The sequence below is a fragment of the Neophocaena asiaeorientalis genome, unplaced genomic scaffold (genome assembly GCF_003031525.2).
Source record: "Neophocaena asiaeorientalis asiaeorientalis breed wild unplaced genomic scaffold, Neophocaena_asiaeorientalis_V1.1 scaffold11, whole genome shotgun sequence".
Taxonomy (NCBI): Eukaryota; Metazoa; Chordata; class Mammalia; order Artiodactyla; family Phocoenidae; genus Neophocaena; species Neophocaena asiaeorientalis.
Window position 1 is genome coordinate 3768099 of NW_020173124.1, and position 17711 is coordinate 3785809.

The following is a 17711-nucleotide window of genomic DNA, read 5'->3' on the forward strand; positions in this document are numbered from 1 at the left end:
TCCATACTTTTATTTTCACTTTCTTCCTCTTCCTCCTCGAACTCCTCGTCGCCATCCTGTCTCCCCAGCTTGCCGTAGCCATCCTCGCCTTCTTTCTCGTGCTCCTTCTCGCTCTCGCCATCCCTCGGCATACTCTCCCGTTCCTCCGAGTCAGAGTACCCCTGCGGAGTGATGCTCTGCAAGTAAGCCCGGTTCATCAGCAGCTCGGTGGGTTCCAAGTGCCCTTTCTCGCGCGCCTCGCGCTCCGCCGCTTCCCGCTCCTCCGCCTCCCGCTTGCAGTAGGAATACCTGTGATTCATGTGCTGCGAGTAGGAGCCCGAGTGTGAGAAGCGCTTGCCGCATTTATCGCACTGATAGGGCTTCTCGCCTGAGTGAAGCCTCGAGTGCTCGATAAGGTGGTGCTTGTGTTTAAACGCTTTCTTACAAATCTGACACTGATGTGGTCTTTTTCCTGGGAGAGAGAACAAGATTACAGGGTGATTAGTGTCTGTGCGGGAAGTCTCTTGCCAAGAATTCTGTAAACGTGTCCAGACGGAGGCAGAAGGGAGTCTGCGAACGGCTGAAAGATCAACACACCTCAATCTCATCGAGGGAGAGTTAGGGACATGCGTTTTCATCTCATGATTTGGTGCTCTAATGCTTGCTTCTGGGTGCAATACAGCTAATAAGCAAGAAGAAACTCCAAAGCTACTAAAGGAAAAAATCTCAGAAATGAATCTTTTAATTGCTAATTGCCTCATTAAAAACTCTGAAAAATGTCCTACTGAACAAGAAATTTCTCGTGCCGTTAGTTAGCACGTGGTTTTCAGGTACTTCTTTTCTGTACATTTTGAAAAGAAGGACTTGTATAAAAGTGATCAAGAAGGCATCACCGCTGGCATTGCCAGTTGTATATCCTCTGCTTGTTACCTCACAAACGGGTGCTTTGGAAATAGGCTTTACGGCTCAAACAGGAGCAAATTGTCAGGTCAGGCAGAAGCAGGAATAGAGGAAAGATGATGCTAAGAATGTCTTATCAGCCAAATGCTTCTAAGAATACAAATTAGAAAAGAAATCATTTGAAAACACGAAGTAGAAAGATGGATGTCATGGAGGCTGAACTAACCCCAAATAGTGTTTTCCCTCTAAAGTTTTCCATGAGATGTCAGCCACTTGTTGAGTGTTAAAATACTCTTCAGCTAGAGAATGCTGTATTTCCTCTGGCATTCCAGGCAGTTTCTAACCAGTGTTTGGAACTTGAAACTGGTGCCAAGCCTAAACACATCTGGTTGATTCCAGGCCACAAATAGCACTGGAATGCCTTCAACACCTTCCGTAGCTGCCATACTTAAAAGTTTATTTCCAAAATAGAACTACAAAAAAAAAAATTGATCAGACTGATGCTCCAGAATTAAAGTCAGAAATGTGTCACGGAGAGCAGTATGTCTCATCATAACATACATGAAGCTATGTGCTTATCTTTCCTAATACAAACCTGAATTTCAGCCAATTGAAAACCAGCATTAGTAGATTCAACATCATTCTCATTTGCTAAGTGACATTAAGATTAGGAAACCATTCTACACGCCTCAGGTATTCAGTTATATGGTGATACATAATCTCAATTAGTAATCAAATATCTTTAATAATGCTATTGAATGCCTCTGGGGCAGGCTACTATTTAGAAAATGCTATAGGCTGCTATATTTTATTTCATCAATGATCTTTATCTTACTGTAACGTCCAATATAAATCAAGTGATAAGACACGGTAAAGCACAACATTGGAGTAGGAAGAAGTTATTTACCTGTAAGAGGAAAAATCAGAAAGGTAGCTGTTGGTGGCTACTCATGGTTATTGGGAATAAAGAAGAGTCAAGTAATCTGCTTCAAGGCAGCTTATAGTCTGAAGAAAAAAAGTGTAATTCAAACCACACAAGAACCACCCCTTAACTTTTGGAAAAGTTGTTTTAAATGAGGTAAACTAGGTAACAGAGAAGAAAATTTCAATAAAGTGCCAAGAGTTTGGAAAGATAGTGTGCTTTTCCATTTCACAAGACCACTGGGTGGGAAGGTAATTTAAAAGGAAGCAGAAGTGCATTTGGGAAAAAGACAGAGGTTTTGCCTTCCCGAAAAATCTCAAGTCGCTGTATATGAATTTGCTCTCTCTTGTGTGTACTTGGACCTTTAAAAAAAATGCTATCAGGAGCTAGGATAAGATGTTTCTGACAGTGGCAGTTCAGTCACAGAGGCAGGGTGGTGCAGTGCTAGATAAGGAAGATGGGTTCTAGAGTCTGATTGCCTGGGTTCAAACCCATCTTTTACGACCAGCTGTGCAGTCTCAGGCATGTTAACCTCTCCAGGGATCAGGGTCTTTGTCAGTAAAATGGAAATTATTTGAGGACCTAACTTGTAGACTGGGCATAAGGAGTAAAGGAGGCAATGTAGGTAAAGTGTTTAGCACAAGGATTGCACATAGTAAGCACTCGATGAATGTTTCATATTTTTATTTGTATTTATGAATACATGTTCAATAATTTCCCAAGTCGTAAGCAAGATGCATGTATCAGGAGCAGAGTACATGGATGAAATGAATCTGAGTGGAGAGAAGAGAAATTGCAGATAAAAACTTTCCTGGTTCTTTAGTTGCTACAGCACACGTGGGCAGAACTGTCCTACCACCTCCCTAAATGTCTCAGCAGCTCAAGAGCACAAAAATGTCTATCAGTTAGGTAACTACGTGGATCAGCGTGTGAATAACTTTGAATGAACATCACAGTTGATGTGGCTTTCTCTTTTCCAAAGGAACAAAACACAGAGCAGCATCCCGAGAGAGAAGGAGCATTCTCAAGGACAAGTTCAAGGCCTGTTAGAAATGCCTGGGGGATGCCCACTGGCCTGCAGTCTAAGATACAGATATTCGATGGCTACCGGCAATTGATTTTCAGGAAATTCCTTTGATAATAAATAATATGCTTATATTGAAATACATTAATTCTACACTATGAACTGACAACCTAAAAGAATAAAATGTTCAGCTATTATGCCATACAAAGGACAGAACTGGGAAGCAGGAGTGTTGACCTATGCCTTGCACTAAATACTCTACTCATCTCCAGAAATTTCACTGGTAAGCATTTAATAAATTCAATTTAAATAGGAACTTACTTCGTCATTTATCTCTTTTTAACTTGTTTGATCGGTTTACCTGATTCAAATCAAGATGTCCTGGAATTAAATTTCCACATGAACAAGATTCAGAAAAAATCATCCAAACTGATACTGAGTGAGTCAAAACTTTTTCAGGGTAAGATTTTTTTCTCTAATATCAAGATTCATGATTCACCTGACAGCTAGAATGATAACTGAAGTTAATAAATGAAAGGTTTGCGGTATGAAAAATATTACCATGTACCTGAGAAACAAAATTGGCTGGTAATTTATTTGAAACTCTGACTTCACTCAAAAGTAGAAACATTTTTATTACTTTTCTAAATAAAGTGGGTTTAAGAGCACCTACTGCAATGTCTCAATAGAGAAAGTACTCAATAAATGTCAGATTTAAATTTTAGTGGAATATAAGTGAGTGCTTTACAGTGCCTAACAGGAGTTTCAGATTGTTCATTTCACAGTCCTTGTTTGTGACAATTAATCCTATTGAAATCAACATTTATGTAGTGTTTCCTTCCTCTGTCCCAGTCCCGGTTCCCAGGAAAAGCAAGCAATCAATGAGCTATTGGTAAGGAGAATTAAGCATTATATCTTTGGTGTCTGCCTAGGAAATAAATTAAACAGACCGAGGTAAAAGAGCACAGGATCTCGAGAATAAGTAGCTCATAATTTCCTTCATAATTTAAACTATTCTATATGTTAAATTGTAGACAGATGTAACAAACACACTTTATCAATGACACATTCGTAATCAACACATAATCAAATGACCATTCAACTTCATTTCCCAACCTTAGAATCAATCAACCCAAAGATTGTTCTCACTTATAATTTTCATATTAACACATTCTCAAAGTATTACTAGTGCTTAATATAAACAAATAAAAGGCTTGTGGGGCCCAATTAGGGAAGGAAAATGAACTAAATTTCCACATATATCGTACTGATAGAAAATTCATGAAGAACTTCACTTTGATGGAACCTAATAACTGACAGTAGTAATGTCATGAGATATTTGGTCAGGAGACCAAAAAGTTAACACACTGGAAACTTGACAAGCTGGGAAGCCAACAGGAGGATAATTAATCACATGTTTAGATAAACCATTGGATGGTTAGCATCTTGTTGCTAGGCAATATTTCTAGGCAGCTGATCTCACATCTTAAAGGAGCAGAATATTTTATCTTTTTTTAGTACAGTATATTTTTCAAATTGATTATGCATATTTGCATTTGTCAACTTTGGGGTCTCTTAACTATCTATACACCTTGAAGTTTATAGACTAATTTATAAGAAATAAAGATACTGACTGGATGTCAATATGTATGACAGCCCTCACTAAAATAGAAGTTTTACACTCACCATGTAGTAAACGGTAGAGTTTGCATATGGTCCTATAATAAAACCAATCAGAGAGGGAAAGATGCCTTCAATGATGTGCCTATTGTAGTTGAATAATGAATACAAAATATATTTGAGGTTGATTAAGATATTAAAGTAAATTTAGGTATGAAAATACCTTTAATCTATAATACAAAACTAGGACTTGGTACTAAAGAAAACATCTATTGATATCTATCATAAAAGTCAAATGTCAGGGACTTCCCTGGTGGCGCAGTGGTTAAGAATCCACCTGCCAACGCAGGAGACGTGGGTTCGAGCCCTGGTCCGGGAGGATCCCACATGCCACGGAGCAACTACGCGCGTGCGCCACAACTACTGAGACTGCGCTTTGGAGCCCGCGAGCCACAACTACTGAAGCCTGCGTGCCTAGAGCCCGTGCTCCGTGACAGGAGAAGCCACTGCAATGAGAAGCCCGCGCACCACAACGAAGAGTAGCCCCAGCTCGCGCAACCAGAGAAAGCCTGTGCGCAGCAACAAAGACCCAACGCAGCCAAAAATAAAAACAAATAAATTAAAAAAAAAAGACAAATGTAAGAAAATTGTGATGTTTCAAACATTGAATTTTACCGTACAAGTGTAAAAACTATTGGGATTTGCTATTCAAGTTAGGTTGCTTTAAAAGTATCATTAGTTGAACTTTTGAAATCATAACAATTAGTATCAGACAACTGAAGAAAAAGAAAACTGGGTTGGTTGGAATAAGAGCGCTGTTATTAATCAACCTTGTTCTTTTTACAAATACCCTCAACACTTAACGTTGTAGGACTCATCCAACTTTCCCTGACCCTCAGGTGATTGTGGTCACTTGTACTGCCTCCCTCACATGCCCAGTGAGGAATAAGGGAGAGTGATCAGTACAAAGGCTTCCCAAGGATGGTTTTCAGTCACTAAAAAGGGTGCTACGTATTTAGACAAACTGTGACAGGAGGTATTCACATTCCCTTTTCTTCTTTTTGCTTGTTCTTTTTTGCCTCTTCATTACTTTTCCCCAAAGAGCATTAATGTTAGGTTAATTTTTTCCTCTCTATTAAAAACATTTTTTCAAGGCTCATTTTATTTTTTGGCTGTGCTGCAAGGTATGTGGAATCCTAGTGCCCTGACCAGGGATCGAACCCGCGCCCCCTGCATTGGAAGGGCGGAGTCTTAATCACTGGACCGCCAGGGAAGTCCCTATATTAAAATGTTTGATACTAGACATCTTGGTTAAAATAAGAATTTTCCTATAATTTCCGCCCATCAGTACTTTGGTTGCGATCCTACATTCTTTCTTTTCCCACTTAGGGCCAGTACAGCATGCCAAATTTCTACTGGAGAAAAGCTGGAGATGGGTTAAGAACAGGGATGAAGCCGAGTTACTCTGTGGTTAAGGGTGGAAGGAGGGGGAGGGAGGGAACACAGGCGTAGCTCCAGCACGCAGTTGCAGATCAGATCTTGGATTGTGGGAACTAATATTGCTTCACCTTATGGCACTTCAGCTTTCTTTTGAAAAATTAACTCATTACTTCTCTCCTTATGGGGAAGAATCAGGCTGCTATCTTGTCAATGCTTCCTAACGAGGAATGCATGAATTGGAAAGAAACTATTTAAATTTGGAAAGTTGTATTTTAGTCTTCCAAATATTAGTAATTCCAGTAGCTCATTTGGCCTATTATCCACCTTATGTCTTTTCTTTCACAGTCCTAATGCTTTTAGTTTATTCAAAACATGGCCAACTTATGAAAACCAAACAGAATTACCCCCAAATCGTGGCTTCCTTGATGTTTCGATGATGAAACGAATACAGCATTGACTGAATCTTTTATTGTTAAATTTTTCCATATACAGGTTCATCACAGCTTAAGAATTTGAAGATATTTTCAATAGCTGGCTTGTGTCATGTCATTTCACTGCCCTGGCCATTTAAATATTTCTTTGACATGATTTGTGAATTTGGTGTAAGACTAACTCAAAAAATACAAGACAAGCACACTGATAAACACATGAATGATCCAATAAACAGGCAACGAAAAAGTCGCACTGAGCTAGGCAAAAGCATTATTTCTTCCTTGTTGAAGGTATCAGCATATGCTACATCTTATGTTGCGCAAGTGTACTCATTAAATATTATGAAATGTACAGCAGGCCGGGAAGCTCTAACTAGCTAGTCAAAGTCACTCATACCTGTGTGTTCATATTTATGTCGCAGAAGGGAACTGCTTTTCTGGAATGTCTTGTCACATAAGTCACATGCATACATGCCACTCTCTGTCTTCTTGATCTTCTTTCGAGACAGACAGGAGTCGGAGTCTGTCATGTCATCTAGGCCTGACATGTAGTCTTGTGCTCCATCAAGCAATTCTCCCTGTGATATAATCACATAGTTCAACACAGTTGCTTCTCTTTGTGTTTGTACCAAACAACTTCGCATCGGCTGACATTTGGAGAACCTCAGAGGTGCTCGCGACGGATCGATCTAGTTTTTAAAAACTATTACTTTCCACAAACAATATATGAGGTCTCACATTTCAACAAAAATATAAACCTTCTCTGCCCTAGGTGGTAGAGCTTGCTGTTTTTCAGGGATAGAAAATGGTCAACTCTGAAGGTGAGAAAAACATAAACTCCCCCAAATTCCTGAATTCTCTTCCTATCAGGAAATACCTGTGAGTGAGAATTAAACATCAGAATTTGTGTATTTTCCAGCGTGCTTAATTTTAGGAATGATCCATAGCTGCGGAAACCCCATTTTAATTGAATTTTATATTTAGGTACAAAATGTTATTATTATGCAATCTATTTAAATGTATGTCTACCAACTAAAGGCCTCAAGCTATATTTTTATATTTAATTTTCTAATTTGAAATAGGGAATATTAATAACACTTTTTTATCAATGTTCTATCTATGTTAAAACAGCCTTCAGCGCTGAGCAATAATGAATGTGGATCAGTAAATTATTAAATTTCTTGATATTTATTTTGTCTTGATCCAAAGGAGTGCAAACTTGCATGATAACATACATTTCCATTTGCTAGCCCACAGTTCGGTTTTCTTAGACTACGTTTGCACTAATTAATACTAGAGAAGATTAAATAGGCTTAAATACATTTACAAAGAGGGCAGATGTACTGTAAATTGGAATACCGGAACAGCTGTTACAGAGGTGCCCTGCTACTTTCACTTCTATTTTGCAAACAGGGATTATACTCCGTGATGTTAGAAGGTACCTGCTTTTGTATTTGAAAAACCATAAATTATTTACTAGCTTGAAACCTACAAAGGAAATCGTGTGGAATGTACAAAATATTTTTAAAATGCTCTTCCAAATAAACTATAAAATGAAGTGAACATCAAATTTATACATGCATTATTGCAAGTTGTGAGCGTCTCTAGAAGTATGTGACTGTCATAAATGTTAACTTTTAGCATCTATGTAAATGCTACCAAATATTCATATCAATGTATAATTCTGAAAGCAGATGGATCAATCCAAATAAATCTCAAAAGTAAATATTAAGTTCTTTATCTTTCTTAAGGCAAAAGTGCTTACGTAGCAAGTGTTCCACTGTTTTTCCGTTTATTTGTGTAGCTCACTCAGTTTTAGATTCAAGTCCAAACCCACTCTTCTATTTCTGCTGAGAACACAGCACTAGATTCTTTTCACTAAGATGTTTTTCCTACATACACATAAAAGATATAATTTTCACCTCCTCTCTCTGAAGCAAAAAGATATGTCTCATTACCTGGAATCCTGGTTTTCGCTGGTACTTTCTCCTTTGCTGCATATCAGCAAAAGTAGCTGCTCCAGTTGGGTAAGTATAGGCCATATGTGGTAGAAAGCTCATCTGATCCAGTCCTGGGTATGGTCGTAGCCCAGGGATACTAGTCTGGACTGGTGGCATGAAAGTGGCAGGAGGAAATGCACTTTGTGGAGGAAGAGCTGTGTATAGAGGTTTGGCACTAAATGGGTTCATGCCGAACACTGGGTTAGCGCTTTTGTTGTCCAGATTATTTGAATTTGAAAACTCCTTCTTGATAAACGTCAAGTTCAGAGGCTCATCTGAGTTTTCAGATGACGAAGAAACACTGTTATGGTCTAAATTTATGCTGCCAACTTTTGTTTTGTTCTTTGTGGCTATAATACTTTTGGGTTCTTTCATCTGTTTTGGTAATGACAAGTCCAAAGGCTCAGCCTGGAGCTCCTCAGAAGAGAAGCTGTTTGGAGTGTAAGAACTACTGTGGGAGTTTTTAGAAGATGTGGAGGAAAGATTTAAGGGAGAAGGAGTATTACTCCTGGAGTGGTCCAATTTTTCAACTGGTTTAATGTTGGTAAAATGGGAAGGTTTTGTTAGCCTGAGAGGAGGATCGCAATTCGTAACACTGTTGTGGAGTTCTGCTATAGATGGCGATGTGATGGAGTCCATAGGTTTTACAGGAGACCTGGGTAATAAAGAGTCTTTTGTGGGAGGATTACTGTTGGGGGCTAACGGCTTGGAGTTCCTTTCCAGTGATGGTGACCTGGAATTTGAGTACTGGTAGACTTTTCGTTGCTCAAACCATTCCTTCACAAATTCCTGAGGAAGGCCCACAGCAATAGAAATTTTCAGCAGTTCATCAGAGTTGGGCTCCATGTTCATAGCATAATATGCTTTAAGTACAGACATGTGGTCCTTGTATGGGTTAATGGGGCTTGTCATTCCTTTCTCAGAAAGTACAGATGACAAGAGGAGGGCTTTATTATCAACAAAAACTCCGGCTTTGTTGGGGACTATGTTTTCATGGGGTTGTAGGACTGCCTTGATCTCTTCATTCATCTTACAAAGGTAACGTTCATGCTGATGCAAAGGAATGGGGCCAGGAAAACTTTCTTTACAGAACTGGCAGGAGAATGGAGTGGATATGTTGTGGTTCTCAATCATTTTGTCATCAGTGACCAAATCTATTAAAGTACGTAGCTTCCCTTTCTTTATGTTACTGATCTGTCTCCTTGAGTCAGTAGTCAAGCTCTGGAGGCAAGCTTTGGCTTCATTGACTTTTTCTAACGTGTAGTCGATAATACTTTTAGTGGCACCATTATGACTCACTACTGGAAGACCTACGGGTGGAATATTAGGAGAAGTAACTCCTTGTTCCTCAGGTTGAGAGCATGGATCCTTCATGTGATAACCTTTCAACTTGGAAATTTCTTCTGCCTTGCAGTCCATTTTTTGCCTGGAAACTGTGTTGTCCACAATCTGTAGAACCTTTTGTACCTCGCTTAAATTACTATTCATTGTGTGAAATCCAAGTAAAGGGGCTTCCATCCCTACACCTAAGTGCTGCATTGGGCTCTGAGCAGACGGATGAACTCCTAAAGGGCTGGTGGCTCCAAGGGCACCATTCATAAAGGGACTAGTGCCACTAAACCCGTGTGTGGCCATAAGAACTTTATTATAGTCATTGAAGTCTAGTGGTTCTGTTTTAATTTTAAGTAAGCCTGTTGGTTCAGACATACTAAGTGGTTTTCCATTCTCCAATTTGTTTCTTAACTGGGTAATGGCTGAATTAGTAGGAGAAGAAGAAACAGAATTAGGGGAAGAACCCGTCTTGATATTGTTTCTCATCCGGCCATTTACAGAGATTAAGCCAATACATTTCTTGCTGCTGATGTGTGAACTGTAGGAACCAGAGTGGGAGAAACGTTTCTTGCAGTTGGGGCACTCGTACGGTTTTTCACCTAAAATGACAATTAAAATTGACGTTACATTTTTTTGATTGGGTAACGACTGCAGTTGTCTACCAAGGCAAGAATCTGTGCAACCAAAGGAAAGGAACACAATGGGGCACCTCTACGTTCTTGGTGGTTAGATTAGAATTATGTGGCTATCACTGTTTCAGGGCTTTATCTACCCTGGAAGGACATAATTCAAGATGTTAGCAGTGGAAGGTGAGGGCTATCTGTGCCTTTTTCAGCCAAGATCCCAAATCTGGTCTTGCCATCGGCGGCCTCCTATTTAAACAGAGTGTCAGATTAATGTGTGGTCAATAGCACGATAAAGATGTCACAGTATTCAAAGGGAAGTGTAGCCATGGCTTTAATCAACTCTCTGAAGATTCCATTGACTCTACCAATCCAACTAGTCCTTTGAATAGCATCCAATTTGGTAATAAAATGCTCGGCAGAGCTATCAAAATAGTTATAAAGAAGAAATCTCAGTGGTAGGTTGTTGTTCTGTAATATACAGCTCTCAGGAATCAAGGAACACTTATCATACAAAAGCTCTTTTCCAAAATTCTCCCACATTCTTCTTTCAAGGTTGGGTATCAAAAATGAATATCCTTCAGAATTTGCCAGCTGAGTTTCTTCAGGTCAAAACATTTAATCTGTAGAAGAGTTTTTAAAAGGACAAAAAGGAGCCTCTAGATTTCACAATAAATCAAAGCACTTGCAATTTTCAAGAAGTATAAGCACTCCTCTTCTTATTAGTAGTGCTACTGGTGGTACCATAAGTCTCACGATGACAAAGCAGGTGCACATAGCTTGTGACATAAATGGGTAGATCCAAAAAACTACATACAGGATTGTGTAAATTTTACACAATCTTTAAAAATGCCCCTAATGAAACAAAATGCAAATGTAGGCACCAGCCCCTCTGTTACTCACCACTGTGAATTCGCAGGTGTTCTTTCAGATGGTGTTTATATTTGAAGGCCTTGCCACACTCTGTGCATTTGAACTTGCGATTACCTGCTCCTTGGGTCAGCATTTGGTGCTATAAAAGGAGGGAGACTGACATCAGTTTTGTGCAGGAGAAACAAAGGAAATTTGTTACAAATATTTGTAAAAGGCCTCTATTTTCAGACAGGCCAAAAGGTTTGAGTGCATGTTTATTTATTTGCCCAGCCTTTCAGAGTTGCAATAAAAGTGATAATGTTGGCAATAAAATTGGAACAAATAAAAAAAAAGTGCTTTCACATGCGCATCCAACACTTGCTTTAGGATTATCTCTGTAGTCTCTTTTCCAGAATGTTTCTTTGAGCCGTTACAGATGAGAAAGCATCATTGCAAAGATGTCTGTGGTTCTCTGTGTTTACTGCAAATTCTAAACTCTGAAGATTCCCTATTGGAATGCAACTGTTTTGTCAAGGAAAAAATTTAATAGTATCCTCAAAATCCTAAATAGTCTCCCCAGAAAACTCCCCACACAAATAACTCATTTTATCATATTTTCTGTACTGAGGTAAAAGTATATCTTATAATGAAGCAATACCAGTTTTAAAGAAGGAAAAAAAGCCCCACACACATAAATTTAAAAATCCTTGACTATAACTATTTCATTACATGATAAGCATGTTTAAATACCCCATTCACTATGCTAGTAGCAAATATAAACTCTGTTTTTCCTGAGATGTTGCATGTAAGATCTGACTCATTATCAAATGTAACAGACAACATCTTAGGTTAGAGCTGCTTGAGCAGTTTTATCACAGGCCAGTAGGAAAGACTTCACCGACTTGTCATTTTCCTTTTTAGTAGTGTGCTAGGGAGTAGGGATGAAAAAGACAAAAAGTTTGCTGAAAAGACAAGTTAAAAGCAGCAAAGATATAATCAAACACAGCTGACCTTTTTGAACAAGGGAACAAAAGCACTGTGACTTAGAATTCTGAAAAAAAAAAAAAAAAAGAAAAAAAAAAAGAAAAAAAAAAAGAAAAAAAAAAAGAAAAAAAAAAAGAAAAAAGAAAAGAAAGAAATACAGTCATCCACTCTAGATGCTCAAGGTAGGAGGCCAGCCTTTTTCAAGCAGCAATGACACAAAAGCCTTTTGCAAAAAGACAGCACAGAAACGGTATGACAACTGCTAGGGTGTGCTGAATCTTCCCACATTCCTAGTGAGACAGATGGTGTTACATGGGACACAGGGAGGTTTGTTCAAACAGCAGCAACCTTCAAAGATCAAGCAGAGCCCAGCCCGCCGAGCGCCATTGAGGGACCAGTGCTCATATGTTGCTGAGTTGCATAAACAAACAGCAACAGCTGCTTTGTCTCCCCCCACAGTCCTCAGAGGACTACTATAAACTTTAGTTGTGCCACTGTTAATATGATACAATCATTTTAATTTACTAATTGTAAATGCCATGAGCAAATGAGGGGACTTTTCAACACCAAAGCTACCATTCATAATGCGCCAACACAATCACACTTCTGCATGTGAAATTTAAAGCGGTTATGCTAGATAAATATCTGGGCTTGGTTTTTTTTTCCTAGAGTTTTTGTGCATATAAGCAAGGGGAGAGAAACTGTTACATAAGTGTAACTATGCAAGCATAGTTTTTATAACTGAACTTGGAAAAACATTCAGGTGACAAGTTCAATCAGATATAAATGAAATGATTTACATGAGCTGTTTTCTTAAAATAGTAAAATTCCATAATATAGTATCATCGCCACTGCTGGATCATGTTTGCTTATTCTCATTTTCCTTATTCAAAGAAAATAAAGCCCATAAGAAAGAAACATAAGAATTTTAGACAATATCCTGTTCGATAATTTTAAAAACAGATATGGTGTCAAGGTTTACGGGTGATTCCAGATCTGTTGGGCCAGTTATTGGGACTTAAGGCACACCATTTCTGTTACCATATGAACACCTCATAATAGCAATCTGCAGTCAATCCTCCCAGGAGGACAGAAAGAGCAGTTTTGCTAAAACATTTAAGGGACACTATGAATCAATCCTATTCAATCATTTTAAGGATTTAAGATGCTATGCTGTTTAAGACAGAGTTTTTATTTTTAACACAAGTAAGCCGAAAGAGGCAGAGCAATTTTAACATTTAGTAACAAATATGCATATCAGAAAGGGATCATTTTTATTGCATATCCAACATTTTAGTAGTAATCCAGTTTATTTTATATAGATATGCACATATATTAGAGGCTTTTTTATTTTCTTTAAAACACTTAATGAAATTTCATAAACTAGGAGCAGCTTGTAAAAACAGTCTAAGTAATTGAAGATGTTATGTGACAAATGAAAAAATGCACACTTCTTTTACTATGACTTAGATCTCATACAAAAAAAAAATCTAAGTAAAACTAGGTGAAAAATGGAATTAAAATTGCTGAGATGTTTAATAATGTATAATTAAAAAGCTACAATTTCATTCACTTTTTGTGGAACATAAAAATGAAACTAAAGTGCAAATAAAATTTCTAAATTAGAAATTAACACACTCATTCGATCGTGAACATAAGACTATTAAATCATATTAGAAGAGACCATCAAAAAATCATTTAGACCTCAATTAAAGCTATTACCATTAAAAGATCTGCATCTTCAAAATGCCATGAAAAATTAATAATGATTGCCAATCAAAGCAATATCGTTTCTCTAAGGGGTTATTATAGAAAGAAATCACTTAAAACCAACCCCCCACCTGATCTGTCCCTGGCTTGTGCGTCACCATATGCCGCTCGAGCTGGGTGCGGTAGGCAAACGTGTAGCTACACAGAGGGCAGGAAAAGTTCTCTTCATTCTTCTCGTGGCGGTACTTGATGTGCTCCTTCAGTGATGTCAAGCGCTTGTAGCCCCGGTCGCAGTAGGGGCAGGTCAGCAGTTGGGCAAAAGCATCTGGAGTTCCAGGTGGCAGGTCTGTAGCCGAGAGACGAGAGGGAGAGAAGCAGGCCAAAAGGTCAGTAAATCAATGGCAGCTAATGGGCTGACTGCCCGGGATGGTATGACAGGAATCACTGCAATCTGCTCCACGAGAGTGCCACAGGCGCACGCGGCCTCCACGCACACCAGTCCCCTTGCACACCCAGGGCAGACTTGTCGAAATCAGCTCACACTGTGCTGGAAAATTAATTAATTACTGGAGCATTTGGGGGGAAATTTAAACAGCTGATAAATGAGGAGATTCTCTTTAGGTGACTGACAGTTCGTAGTAAACCTTTAGTCACATATGACTCAGGGAGTCATGGGGTGAAGGAGCTTTTCAGGTGTCGGTAAAGAAGAACAAAGGTTAGGGTCAGTATCTCTAAACTTTTTTGTTTTCCTCAAAAGTGAAATATTTTGGAAAGATAGGAATCAATGTAGATATTTTTATCTCTTAGAAATAGGCTCTAATTGTTCTGGTTCTTTATTGGATGTACAGATGACACAAATTTGCTGACAAAAAAAATTTCACAATACCCTAAAATTACAGTTCTAATCTTTGCTCATGAAATTCCATGCCTCTGCAGCTGTTCTTCAAATTTTAAGGTAAACACCCAGGCATGTAGTGCATTTGTAATTGTAACAGCTGCAGAGGTCAGCGTCGTGGCTAAAAATGAATTACAGCCTCACCATTTTCTTCCTGCCCATTGGCCTCTGGCGTGCCAAGGCGAGACAGCTCCTCAGGGGCTTCTGGGTAAATGATGGCTGTGTCACTGCGCTGAAGGTACTCTTCGATGCTGACTGCATGGCCATCGCGTTCCTCCAGTTTTCTTTTGGCAAAGTATTCCTCAAAGTCTGATGTGCAATTTGCATTCTTAACTGAAATGGTAAAAAGGAGAAGAAATGTCTTTTCAGGGCCTTCTTCCTAGGAGCCTCGGTCTGCCTACATCATTGTTAGTAAGACACATAGACTTGCAAAAAGATTACAAATACCTAGTTTATTTGCAGGAAGTGTTGCAGATGACCAGTTATTGATTGAATGCTTATTCTCATAATATAGGCAAAAAGAGAGGACACTTTGCTTTAAGTTAAATAAGTATATTTTATTTTCCTCTTCTTGGAATACTAGTCTGCGTGCTTCACAAAGAATCAAAGAAATTTTTTAATGTTTTTCAGGGAAAATTAAAAAAAAAACAGAACTATATTCTCAGATCCATAAACGTGAGAGATAATATGAACTCAAAGCTACTTTAGTAGTCTATATAAAACTTCCTTTTCTTTTAAGAAAGGTATAATTAATTTTTTATACTCCACTGCACTTAATGTTCCTAAGCACGTATACGTCCTGTTGCTAAAAATAAGCTTTTAACCCTCCAGTCTCTGAACATCACAGACCACCAGGACTACCCAGTCCGAGAGAGATGAGAAAGGACGGATATTCCTAGAGAGATAATAATGGGACTTTGTTAAAAAATCAGGGAATGTGGGAGTTTATCCTTCCTTAAAATTTCAATGTTTAGCTCAGTATTTTAAAGCTGCTGAAAATAAAATAAAGCTCACACTGATAGAAATAAAAAAGTAACAGACGGAGTTAAGAAACTGGCTATGCTGCAGTGTGATTTTGATATGATTTTTAACTTTTGTAATTATGACTCTATTCCCATGACATGAATGATAGTTGTAAATCAACTTTAGTAACTCTTGTCCCAAGACTGTATATTAGAAACCACTAGCTATGTTTCTGAAATAAGTTGCGGCTTTAAACATCCTAAGTAGAAACTTATGCATAAGACAGTGTTGGGAGAGTGGCTGCCATATTATTGTCTACCAGAAGTAAGTGAAGAAAAGTCTTTTGCTAGTACAATTAATGGTGGGGCCCTACTTTCACAGTTTTTGAGAACAGTTAACCTTGATTCCACTATATTCATCATCTCACCTTCTCTGTCATAAAAGATATTATAGTACTTGCCATCCTAATTCTCCCTGGCAATCTGTGGCAGGGTGTTGTTCAAGCAAGCCAGTCAATTTTTATTTTTGGCTTTCACTGTTATGAAATGTTATGAGAAGAACAGAAAGTGGAACCTTCTGTTAATCAACAAGTATCTACTGAATGCCTGGTATGAGATAGGCATCACGCCTTGTTTTGATAAGCAAAAAACAGATCCAGCCTCATTCTTTAGGAAGCCGTGAGAATGATCAATACAACTGATATTGTCTCAAAAAGCAGATATAATATTACAAACTCAAATAAGTGTTATGAAAGAAAGCTGTACGGTTGTACTACAGAAGTAACACGGGGACCTGACGGGGACCTGATGGAGTGTGGAAGATCAGAAAAGCCTTTACTGAGAAGCACAAAGTTAACTAATTTTAGAAGCTGGGGTACAGCAGTGGTGACTAGAAAGAAAATGGAGCATTTCGGGATCTGAAAGGACTGCTAGAGTGTGGAGAGAAAGGGAAGCAGCGTGATGCAAGGGTGAAGGGGAAGGTAGGGACTAGACCCTGCAGTGTGTGCTAGCCCTGTTAAGGATTTGAGTTTTCTTCTAAGAGAAACAGGAAGCCATTGAAGGGTATTAGGCAGAGAGGATGGTTGGATGAAATTATAGATTACCTGCATTTTAACATGACAACTCTGGCTACAGTATGATAGGGAATGCAGGAAGAGAAAAGTAGATTCTGGGAAACCAGTTAGGAGTCTCTTGCCATTGATTAGGCAAATGATAAAAGTTAAAGAACTGGTGATGGAGACTATAAGAAATGGCTGGATTTGAGAGATACTTAAAAAGTAAGATTGTTAGATTTGGAGAAAGATTGGGTGAGCCAAGGAGGGAAAGGCTGAGACCCTCCCGTAGGTTCAGGCTTTTTGAATTTGATGGATGGTAAGGGACATTCACCACACCAGGAAGCATGGGAATTCTAAAAAGATTTGAAAATATGAATGAATACACTGGATCAAATAAAATAAACTTGGGGAGCATTACACTTTGTAGACTATTAAACTAAGTGCTAACTCTGAATACGGTGATCTCAAGCTTTTCTCTTTTGCCACTTCAACTTCTGTTAATTTTAACAAGAGCAATGGTCTGATTCCAAGATCTGCACTTCCTTCAAATGTAGGTTTGGAATGTGGAATAGTGGATTAAGATTTTATATCTTGAAATTTTGCTTAAGTCTTTTCTTAGAAGAATGCGGACATTGATTAGGATCACTTTCCCTCTGGTCTGTCCATGTTGTCATGGATGTTTTCCAAAGGATACTTATTGGTGGTGATTGTGATGGTGTCATTTAACTCGCGCCATTAAGTCACTATGGGGTATGAAGGAATTGCCAGCTTGCACAAAATATTTGTTCATCATTTTGGATCATCAAAATGACTTCAGTTCTATCAAAAGTCACCTTTTGTTTTAAGCGCAAGAAAAGACAAAGGGGACAAAACGTGGGTCCAAGATGAACCTTTTTTGAACAACCTGACTGATCTGACCAGGGACTGACTTCTTTTTCAGCACTGTGGCAGTAGATAGTAAGGTAATAGCAACTTTCTAAAT

At 38.6% G+C, this 17711-nt stretch overlaps 1 protein-coding gene across 1 annotated transcript in view; it reads right to left on the reverse strand.

The window, feature by feature from the left end:
* Positions 1-17711, reverse strand: part of ZEB2 (zinc finger E-box binding homeobox 2) — a 73473-nt gene that overhangs the window by 698 nt on the left and 55064 nt on the right. The window contains exons 4-9 of the mRNA XM_024744091.1: positions 14857-15045; positions 13949-14163; positions 11175-11283; positions 8275-10247; positions 6714-6894; positions 1-451 (exon numbers count right to left, since the gene is read on the reverse strand). The exon at positions 1-451 is cut by the window's left edge and continues 698 nt beyond it. Of these exons, the coding sequence (XP_024599859.1) occupies positions 1-451; positions 6714-6894; positions 8275-10247; positions 11175-11283; positions 13949-14163; positions 14857-15045 (3118 nt within the window). The remainder of the gene's footprint in view (positions 452-6713; positions 6895-8274; positions 10248-11174; positions 11284-13948; positions 14164-14856; positions 15046-17711) is intronic.